Genomic DNA, 11,008 nt, shown 5'->3' with positions numbered 1-11,008 from the left:
TTTTTTTTTAATGTTGTTTCCATCTCCTAAAAAACCAAGCTCACTGCCATCGAGTCAATACTGGCTCATAGCGATCCTGTCAGACAAGGTAGACCTGCCCCTGTGGGTTTTCGAGACCAAAACTCTTTACAGGAGTAGAAAGTCGTCTTTCTCCTTCGGTGCTGCTGGTGATTTCAGACTGCCGACCTTGCAGATCACAGCCCAGCGAATGCATAACCACGCCGCCACCAGGGCTCCGTGTTGGCATTACCTGTGTACGTGTGAAAGGATGATCTGAGAGGGGAAACGCTGGTGACGCAGGCAAAGAGGGAACAGCTGTTGGAGCACAGCTCTTCAGTAGGCACGAGACGGTGTGAAATGTGCTCAGAGGATGGGCAGCGGAAGCATCATAGCAGGAAGGCCAAGTGCATGGGTGTGGTGTGTACAGAGCTGGAACGATGAGAAATTCTCTTCTGTCGGCTTCTGTTTCCCCAGTGAAATACCCTGTTTCCCCGAAAATAAGACCTACTTACAGTTTTGCCTCTCGCTGAAATAGAAGGCATCCCCCCGAAAATAAGGCCCCCTGAAGCTGTCGTAACTCAACTCTGGACCCTAGCGGTGGGCACCGCCGTGCAGTTCACTGTTGGCCGGAGCAGACAGGAAGTGCAAGGTCTCTTTTAATAAAACAATGGGCAATAAATATGTACCGTATTCTTCTTCATGGAAAAATAAGACATCCCCTGAAAATAAGACCTAGTGCATCTTTGGGAGCAAAAATTAATGTAAGACACGGTCTTATTTTTGGAGAAACAGGGCAGGAAGCAAAGTCTTAGAGATGGTTTGGGCAAAGGAAAGTTCATATACCTGGGAATTTGTAATGAGCTTACCAAAAAATACTAAGGGCCCATTTGAGGCTGGTAGCCATGAGTTTAAATTAAGACTAAGCAGAATGTTGGGTTTCTGAGGTCACACTTATCCAGGGGGTGACCTGAATGGAATAAACAGTTGGATTTAACCCAAATTTCCCAGGGGGGTAAATGGTATTGTCAATTAGTGGAAAGAATTAGAAATATGTCTGATAATAGAGGAATTGTAATTTAATTAAGATATATATGTGTTTAATAGAATATTATACAACCATTAAAATTAGTAAGGGTAAGGTTTGGGAAATTACTATAATAATAAACTTTAAAAAGCAGAAGAGTGGATATGGGATGTGAACTCGACAATGGGAAAACTGCAAAGTAGACTGGAAAAAGCTCTGAAACCTCTAAGATTTGGTTAGTTCAGGTATGCACAGCATAACTGGGTGAGTCCTGACATGTATCCATATGGAGGGGGGTGGGGGGGCTTGCTTTAAGCATGAGCTTATGGGTAAGGCTGGGGCGGCTTTCCAGTTGCTAGGCCCTGCCCCTAGCCTCAGCTGCACCACCTCATCCCTAAGGGGCATTGATTTTGGACAGGCAGCCAAGGGTGTTATACTTCAAAAGGTTTCTGGGAAAATGGAATTAAAACATGAAGGAAATTTTCCACAAGCTTGTGAAGCTTATTTGTGTGTGTGTGTATTGAATATATGCAAAGATACTATGGTTGATTTTTTTAAAATACCTTTGACCTTTGAAAAACACAAGTTTAGACTACTTAGATCCACTTATATGTGGCTTTTAAAGAAAATTGCTTGGTAACACTGTCTCCAGCTGTGTAATTTGTCTCTCTAGTAAATGGCATATCACAGTAAAAAGTGATCTCTCACAGTTCTAGCATAGTTTTCATCCAGCTTGGTGTAATCCCATAAGCCTTGAATGACACTAGGGGACCCATATGAAGTACCAGCTTGAATGCCGGACATGTCCCTGAGAAGCCGAGAAAAGCCATGACATGACCTTACAAGACAATGTTGGATCGCTTGGCATGTCCTGGAATTGAGGTGTGCAGCTGCCGTTGCCCACCATTGTCAGTCAAGTTAACTCAAGAAACCAGGAAAAGTCGTCACTGAAACTGCTGGCAGTTTTGTAAACCTTGCCCCTTCTGCAGAATCAATACCATTTTATCTCCCATTGAAAATGTGGGTTTTATGTGGGGACAGTGTATAACATACACATGTGGAGTTCATTGACTAGGTTATCAGTAGGGCCCAATCAATAAAGTCAACAGTGGGATATATTTAGTTAAGTTTGAGGGGAGTCAGATTTATACACGGATTTTCAACTTTGTCTGTTACTCAAGGATCACGGTGTCACAGAATATAGGGTGGATGTTCATTGATAAATACCTGGACTCCCAATTCACAGAAGAGGAAACAGATTTGGTATGCTAAGTTGAGTGGCCTAAAGCCAGAAAACCAGTTGCAGCCGAGCTGATGGTACTCCTGGTGACCCCATGTGTGTCAGATTGGAACTGTGCGCCATGGAGTTCCAGTAGCTAGCTTTTCATAAGTAAATTGCCAGGGCTTGCTTTGGGTACCTTTCTGGTAGCAACCAAGCACCTTTTTGCACAAGCATTTAATGGTTTAGGGAAGCACTGAAGAGGGATGGTGGACCAAGGGACTCATTGGATGTAGTAAGATAGGTAATTGGTAATCTATGGGAGAGTAGTTTTTAGATTGGTAGGTCTCCGAAAGTTTTAGAAATCGAGAACGATTAGGCAGAATTTGCGAAGATGTAGAATGAAAGTCACGGGTCTTTGAGAAGGACGGGCTGCCTGCGCGTGTGCGCGGGATGACAGCAGTTTCTGCAGAGGAGCCAGCCCACGGGAGTGGGGCGGAGGGGCTCTCGACTCTGTAGTGGGACAGATTAGCCTTAGAAGGGCTTTTGCTTGAGAATGATGCAAGTCTGGGGAGGCAGGGTTATATGAGGGAGCCCATGCTTGGCGGGGGGTGGGATGTCTCATTTGTTTTGATAGTAGAAAGCAATAACCGAAAGAAGGAAAAGCAAAAAATAATGGTTGAACTATTGAATTGTATGCGATGTGGATGAAGTGTTAATAAAACTTTCACAAAAGCAAAGATTCAGACAGTGACAGAATAAAGAGAAAGGAGAGCATGAATCGAGTGCTAGAGGACAGGAATTGTAGAAGAAAGGTATGCTGGCACCACAGAACAGCTTGTAGTTGGGCAGCATCGAGTGCGAGACACAGGCAGACAAGGTACTAGCTTTATTTTCTAAGCAAAATGGCTTGGGCTTGCTTCCTTCTAGGTGCAAAAAAAGGGCTAGGAGGACCACTTGGTTCAAAATTGAACTCTTGGCAGTTTGTAAGACTTAATTAGATGCTTCTCTTTATACTGAAGCTGTATACCAGTGAAAAGAGCACTAAGTGTAAGGAGTCGAAAGACCCTGCCACTTTGCAACGTTCAAAATTAACATAGTAACAAATGAACATGTAAACCGTGAATAAGGAAAGCACTGACCTTAAGTCTTGAAAACCAGTGGTTTGACTCTGTACTGTATACTACACACTAATACTGTAAGCTATTAGTACATATGCTTTTCTATTAGGAAAATTGGGTGTGTGGGTTAGCAACCCTGAAACTTCAGGTGTATACTAGGATCAAGCAAATTACTTCAAAATATAGATTGAGAGCTAGGGTTCTCACTATGTGAGAAAGGGGTTCTAAGTAAGAAGGTGGAGTGAGCTTAAAAAGACTCCTGGGGTTTGGACCAAAACTGGAGATATCGTTCTGAATATAATGTATCTATAGAGAGAAATAGGTAGATGGGGATGGGGGGGGTCCTGCTTCTGCCTTCTGAGAAAGTCTAAAAGCTGTGATAACCCAAAAGCATTGAGCCTCTAGTGCCTAGAGTTTGGTGTTCAGTCTCCTTGTCCCAGTGAGAGGAACCGGGAATCTGGAGAGCGGCTGGGTCAGGGAAAGAACAGGGGGCCTGGGACAGTTGGAGGGCCTTCTTTCTCACGGCCCCTCCACTTTTCCATGCATGATGTCCTCCTCCCAGGGACTGCAGTCCAGGGGGAAGAAAAAGTCATAGCTCCTCCTGAGAGTACAGCCCCTTAATAAGTGCAGAAGGAATGATAGAAAGTCACCCTTTGGTAAACGCCACAGTTGGAATTATGGGAGACAAGATTCATTAACGCATGCTCAAAAGAGTGGGCAAAAATATGGTGAGAAATGGGGTAGTTTGCATAGTTTCAAACATTTGCAGTTTTAAAATTTTTGTTTTACAATCGCAGAAGGGTTACAAATTTAGTACCAAGTTCCTGTATCCTTCACTCAGATAACTGTTAACAACTTATATATAATCATAGTATAAATCGTAGTATAAAGACCTTTTCACATGGGGCTGCTAACCACAAGGGCAGCAGTCTGAAACCACCAGCGGCTCCAAAGGAGAAGGACCGGGCTCTCTACTCCCAGAGTCTCTGAAGCCCACAGGGCGTCTACCCTGCTCTGTAGGGTCGCTGAGTTGGCATCAACTCCATGGCAGCGAGCAAGCGAGTGCGCGAACTAAGGAGTGAACATTTCGGGGCAGACGCTCGCCTTCCGTGTAAGAAACCCTGCTTCAGTTTTCCAGTCGGTACACCTCCTGCACAGCCACCAAATACTGTAAAGGAGAACATAAGATGCTTTCTCTTTTTTGTTTTTTCACTAGGCTGTCATTTTCACCAATAGTGACAGGTCAGCTGCTTTTTTTGGAAGACTCACCCAGAAGGCAGCAGTCCGTTTCAGTGGGGCCTACTATAAAACGATAACAACCAGCATTCGTGCTGTTCATGGAGCCGATGTCAAAGACTTACTAGAACACGGCCACCCTCATGCTCTGGCGTGGACAGAAGTTACCATAAAGGGCTCAGCCCCGTATTGATCAGCCTCTCTTGCCTTTACAGTATTTCAGGCTGCCTTCCGAGCCCAGGGCCCCCTGGCCATGCTGGACCACTTTGATACCATCTACAGCATTTTACAGTAAGTACAGTACCCTGCTGTACCTGATAAGAGGAACTGGGGCCTCTCTCATGCCCGGATCTTGCATGTTAGTGTGGAAATCCCAAATGATGGGTTCACAGATACGTGGTTCTTGGTGCTCATAGCTCTCCTGATAACCATTTCACCTGACTTGCTCCGCATGTAGTCAGCTGGTCACTTTCATGTGTGTTTTAAAGTCTTGGCCGCCTCAGACTCTGTCGGTTAGAATGGCCTCTGCAGCCTCCTGTCTCACTCCTGCACTCTCTTTCCCTCATAGTCACTTTCGAAGTGTAGACCCGGGCCTCCAGGAGGACACTCTGGAATTCCTCGTCAAAGGTGTTTGTGGGTCAGGGGTAGGGGTGGAAGGTGGGTGTTGGTGGTGGTTTTGGTATTTTATTTCTGTGTCTGATTAGCCATATGATGATATCAAGGCTGTTGTGATTCAGTGGGTTGACTAAGTCCAGGGACCTGTGGCCCTTCATGAAGGTCTGTAATCTTGGTGGGCGATACAGAGTTGTGTGCGTTCGCTGTAAGGGCAGACCAACAAGAAGTTAACCCTACTTTTGAGCTCCCTCCTTAATGGGGGGATTCTTCCAGTTGCCAGGAGAAAATGGTAACTAAAGCTAGAGAGTAGGGACAAGGCAGGTTGAGGTGATGCGGGTCAGGGCTCCCAAAGGACATAGTCTGTATTGTGACCACTGAGAGATGAAACACATATCTTTGGTAATCTGATGGCTGTCAGTGCTGGCTTTTTGGTGGTCGGGGTCTGTGGGGAAGTGAATGAACCTGACTCCGGATTCTGGCCCTCGCAGTGGTAGCCCGCCATTCCCAGGAGCTTCCCGCTCTCCTGGATGACGCAAGCCTGAGTGCATCTGACAGAAGTGCCCACCTGAATGCCCTCAAAATGAACTGCTACGCCCTCATCCGCCTCGGGGAGGCCTTTGAGACCATGACCAGTCAGAAGAGCCTCCTAGACCTGGACGTGGTGGGGAAGGTAATATGGAGCTCCTGGCTCCCTTGATTTGAGGTGTGACCGGTAGAATTGATGGGAAAGAGAAATCTGAGGATCTGGGAGTCATCTGTTCTCATTTTGGATCCCTGAACAAAGCCCTGGAAGCGTCACAGCATACCCTTCTCTGTTGAACAGCTCCCCTGTGTTTGGAACTTGTGCTTCTCTGTCACCTCCCCTTGGTCTGGACACTGGATAGTTTGGGCCCTTGGACCTGTGGACCTTGCGCCTCTATTTCCTTACTTTCCCCTACATGTGTCCATGATCTTGCTCAGGGTAAGAAAGCTCGGACCAAGGCCGCCCTGGGCTTTAACTGGGAAGAAGAGAGGCAACCAATCCTTCAGCTGCTAACACAGCTGCTCCAGCTGGACATTCGTCACCTATGGAACCATTCCGTAATTGAAGAGGAATTTGTCAGGTAGGTCATGAAAACGGGACAGTCACTTATGTGGAATGAGGGCTATGCTGCTGGTAGGTCATTTAAATACTTCTTCCTGCCTCAGCTCTTTCTGGAGCACCCACATGGACGGGGGAGCACCCCAAAGTGTGTGGAAAAGGGGGACTAGACAATTGGGGGATTTTCCACTCAATCATAACATGGAGTTGTTAGGAAGTAGCTAACCGGATGTTAGAAACTGCTGTGGAGTTCTCATCTCCAGTGTTCATTAACGGAACTGAATTCACTGAGAGGCTCCTGTGTGCATGGAAGGCATCATTGTCGACACTGGAGACAGTACTACAGAGGGGACGGTCATTTTTAAGGTAGTAACATATATAGTATCTTCTGAGCTTTATTATTCTGGAAGGAAATGAAGAGGTCAGTGGTGGGTGGGGGTAGAGGATGGCTGCAGTTTCAGTCCACCGTCCTAGCATTACCTCTGTGATCGTGGCATCTGAGCAAAGACCGGATGAGTGTGAGAGCTATGAGACTCTGGAGGAAGAGCATCCCAGGAAAAGTTAGAGTGTGTGGGAGACCCTGTGGAGGGAGAGTGCCCAGTGTGGACAAGTAACAGCCCTGAGGCCAGAGGGACAGCAGCTGAGTGAGGGCAAGAGGCTCAACTGGGAATTCAGGGCAAGAGAGTGGGAGCCTTGCCAGCCTTCATGGTGACCTTAGCAGGGCCCTAGAGCTCAGGTCACTGGAATTCTGAAGGGAGCAGTGAGGTGGCCTGACTTGACCTTTAATGAGCTCCTTCTGGCTGCTGTGTTGTAATTGCCTGTAACGAGGACGCAGTTACAAGGTAGGAGGCTATAAAGTAACTGTGCAAAAGATGATGGAGACGGGCAGGTGTGGCTGGATTTCAGCCCTGTTGTCTTAAGTAGTGCTTACAGAACGTCCTGGCCAATGGAATACGCAGTGTGTATGAGAGTGGAATCCAGGAGGACTCTCCCAGCGTCTTGGCCTGAGCATCTGGAATAATGGAGTTGCCAGTAGCCGGAATGAGGAGGCTGTGGGAAAGATCCAAAGTTCTGTTAGGGATAGACTGGATGAAGCAGAGCTCAGGTAGACTCCATCAGCTCGCTCTCTTCCTTCAGTTTGGTTACTGGCTGCTGCTACCGCCTCCTGGAGAACCCTACCATTAGTCACCAGAAGAACCGCCCCACCCGGGAGGCCATCACACACCTGCTTGGTGTGGCCCTGACACGGCATAACCACATGCTCAGTAAGTGACCCCTCGCCCTGAGCACCCCTCCATGTGTCCCAGCATCTCTCATGGTCTGTGCTCCACAGGTGCCACAGTGAAGATTATCCAGATGCTGCAGCACTTTGAACACCTGCCACCCGTGCTGGTGACGGCTGTGAGCCTCTGGGCTACTGACTACGGGATGAAGAGCATAGTAGGAGAGCTCGTGAGGCGAGTCGTCTTCTCTCGGGGTTTCTTTGTTTGTTTAGTCGAGGATTGGTTGTGGGGGGGGTTTGGTTTTATTTTTGTTTATCATTTTATTGGGGGGCTCTTAGAGTTTTTATAACATCCCATATATCATTTGTATCAAGCATATCTGTACATGTGTTGGCATCATCATTTTCTAAACATTTACTTTTCTATTTGAGCCCTTGGTATCCTTACTTTTCCCTCCCTCTTCCCTCTTCTCCCCCTTCCCCCTCCCACCTTCATGACCCCTTGATAAATTCTAAATAATTATTGTTTTCATATCTTTCACTGACCGCTGTCTCCCTTCCCCCACGTTTCTGTTCAGGGTTCCTAATTCTTGTCTCGTCAGAAGTTCAAACATTGTCATTTATTCTTTGCGTAATACTAGAGCCCTTGAGATAATCAACAGCAGTCTGCTTCCACTTGCTGGGAACCGAGTGACTGTGTTATCTTACGCTGGCTGTTTTCTTCCCTACATAGAGAGATTGGACAGAAGTGTCCCCAGGAGCTGAGTCGGGACCCTGCAGGAGCCAAGGGCTTTGCAGCTTTCCTGACAGAACTAGCAGAACGTGTCCCAGCTATCCTGATGTCCAACATGTGCATTTTACTGGATCACCTGGATGGAGAGGTAGGGGATCCCCTGAGGGCCTCTGAGCTTTGCTGGGAGGTTTAAAGCCCAATGTTGAAAGGCAGGACAAGAAGAAAGCTTTCACATAGAATCCAAGAGTCTAGTCTTAGCAGTGCAGCCCTTCCTTCCGATAGAGAAGTAGGTCAAGGTTAGTGAGTAAGGAGCCCTGTCTTTCTCCTGTTGATTGTCACATTGGTTGATCCAGGGATGGTAGACTAGGACAGGGCAGTTCTATTCTCTGCTACAAGTCTAGTGAGAGTGACCGCTCTGATTCCCAGGAAGAGGCAGTTCATTGCCATATGGCTCACCTGGCTCTCTCTAAACAAGGAGCCTTCTAACCTCACCTCGTGCCAACCTGGCTGCTTCCCAGGCTGATACTGGACATTACTAAGTGAACATCAATGACAACGAGTTCATGGGTTTATTTTCTTGGTTAAGACCTTCTTTGCTGGCTCTTAGCCTGGCAAAACCTCGCACCCTGTCAACCCCCACGTCCTATAGCAGGCTTCTTTGCCTCTAGTGCTGAATCCTGCTTCTCAGTTAGTGGCAGGGAGGGAGGGCAAGGGGATCAGACAGGAAAGAGGACGTGTCTTATTCTGGATCACAGGCTCTGAGGCTGCAGATGAAGGGACAGCAGTCCATGCTTTTTAAACGTGTGTTGGTGGGTGGGTGTGACGTCATATTCAGCTGCCACCATGGGTAGCCTGGGAGACCCTAACGGGAAAGGCTGGTTTTAACTTTTATGTGTTGTGTCCTCCATTCTCTGAGCAAAAGCAAGGCCTCCGGGGGTGTGTACACACACACACACACACACACACACACACGTGACCACCTAAGAAGCACAAACTTGTTGCCTCTTTTGTGCCTGAAAACACACAAGCGTGTAGGGCAAGGGAGCCAGTGCTGATCCCGGTGCGGCCTTCTTTCTCAGAACTACATGATGCGCAACGCTCTGCTAGCAGCCATGGCGGAGATGGTGGTGCAGGTTCTGAATAGCGACCAGCTGGAGGAAACGGCCCGAGACACCAGAGACCAGTTCTTGGACACCCTGCAAGCCCATGGCCACGACGTCAACTCTTTCGTGAGAAGCCGGGTCCTGCAGCTCTTCACCCGAATTGTCCAGCAAAAGGTAAACAATCTTCTACAGCCAAAGCCAGGTGGAGAATCCACAGAAGAAGGGCTCAGCGTGTCAGTCTTTGCCATCCGTCATGAAGATCTTCCTCTACCTTGGCTGCCTGCCTCCATTTAAGGACGATGATGACTATTTGCATCTCAGGAAACTGTCTTTAAAATGTGTGGGCAGCCTCACTGAGTGTACACTTTACTTTCCATTGCCTTGAGCAGTCTAGATGAGGTGGGTTGTGAACTGACCCTCCTCCCTCTCCCTCCTGCTCCCCACAGGCTCTCCCCCTGACCCGTTTCCAGACAGTGGTGGCCTTAGCTGTGGGGCGTCTGGCAGACAAGTCAGTGCTAGTGTGTAAAAATGCCATTCAGCTGCTAGCCAGCTTTCTAGCCAATAACCCCTTTTCCTGCAAGGTAGGTAGGGTTGGCCCACCCAAAGGAGAAGGGGGAAGTGGAAATGGGGATGGAATGATGTGACTCCATGACCCTGGTGTTGATTTTGCCCTGGCAGCTTAGTGAAACTGACCTAGCCGGACCCCTGCAGAAGGAGATCCAGAAATTACAAGAGATGCTGGCCCAGAGGAAAGCGGTGGTGGCTTGTGAGTAATTTGTTCCTGCCTGAGTCCTCACTCCCAGCAGCCGACAGAAGGACTCTCACTAAGACTCTCACCTTCGCCGCAGCCGCAGCGCTGAACCCCGAAGAGGAGTGGGAAGCCATGCTGCCAGAGGTGACATCTACCCTGCGGCAGCTTCTGAAGTTTCCCCAGGAGGACGAGACGATGCCAGAGGGACTCGCTGGAACAGAGACTGCCGAAGAGGTGAAAGGACGGATCCAGCGGCTGCTTTCCAAAGCTAGTTACAAGTGAGTGAAAAGATGACCTTTCCAGTGGCCAGAACCCACGACCCTGCCACAGTAGATGCTCGCTTGTTTCCGGACGTGTGAGCACTGGCCCTAACAGCCAGCAGCCTGTGCCGTCCGCTTTCTTGTCTAAGTCGGTCACCTCCTAGAGGTGCTCTCCAGCCTTCGGAGCACTCAGACCGCTGTCATCACCCAGCTGTGAGCCGCAGGTCTGCAGATGGGAAACCCGGAGTTGGTTTGCTTCCAGCTATATGTTTAAACATGTCAAGGCAAACCGTTTTTTAACCGTGAGCTGGGTGAAGGTTTAGAGCAGATCATCCGTTCCATTCAAGAATTCATGCACATTTTGTTTCGTCTCATTCGTTGCAGTCCACACAGTGTAACATCATTGATGCTCCGTCCTCCCTGTGTGTCCTGTTTCCATTCTTCAGCCCTTCCTAGCCCTTCCCTGGGTCAGTGCTGCCCATTTGATGGTAAATGGTTGATGATTCTAAGGCGTGTGGACCTCCTTGTTACGGTTCCCTTTGTAGAGCTGTGTATGTTTGGTTGTCCCATCCTGAAGAGTGCCTAAGGGCCATAGTCCCAGGAGTTCATCAGTCACCAGCCAGCCAGAAAGCCTGGTCTTATC

The 11,008-nt window shown here is 48.2% G+C and overlaps 1 protein-coding gene and 1 non-coding gene across 2 annotated transcripts in view; both read left to right on the top strand.

Annotated features, from left to right (window-relative positions):
* Nucleotides 1-11,008, top strand: part of NCAPD2 (non-SMC condensin I complex subunit D2) — a 33,126-nt gene that overhangs the window by 11,355 nt on the left and 10,763 nt on the right. The window contains exons 3-13 of the mRNA XM_045296003.1: nt 4,816-4,891; nt 5,169-5,227; nt 5,704-5,885; nt 6,176-6,318; nt 7,434-7,561; nt 7,630-7,753; nt 8,252-8,399; nt 9,331-9,528; nt 9,801-9,935; nt 10,033-10,120; nt 10,203-10,383. Coding sequence (XP_045151938.1) covers nt 4,816-4,891; nt 5,169-5,227; nt 5,704-5,885; nt 6,176-6,318; nt 7,434-7,561; nt 7,630-7,753; nt 8,252-8,399; nt 9,331-9,528; nt 9,801-9,935; nt 10,033-10,120; nt 10,203-10,383 — 1,462 coding nt within the window. The remainder of the gene's footprint in view (nt 1-4,815; nt 4,892-5,168; nt 5,228-5,703; nt 5,886-6,175; nt 6,319-7,433; nt 7,562-7,629; nt 7,754-8,251; nt 8,400-9,330; nt 9,529-9,800; nt 9,936-10,032; nt 10,121-10,202; nt 10,384-11,008) is intronic.
* On the top strand, nt 5,304-5,628 carry LOC115871620. The gene has a single exon (XR_004047383.1). It is a non-coding gene; the product is annotated as a small nucleolar RNA U85 (small nucleolar RNA).

This window comes from Echinops telfairi, unplaced genomic scaffold (assembly GCF_000313985.2).
Source record: "Echinops telfairi isolate 266 unplaced genomic scaffold, ASM31398v2 ScPeMD7_7356;HRSCAF=8355, whole genome shotgun sequence".
In the NCBI taxonomy this organism is placed as follows: Eukaryota; Metazoa; Chordata; class Mammalia; order Afrosoricida; family Tenrecidae; genus Echinops; species Echinops telfairi.
The sequence above is the reverse complement of the archived record's forward strand: the minus strand, read 5'-3'. Positions and strand labels throughout refer to the sequence as shown.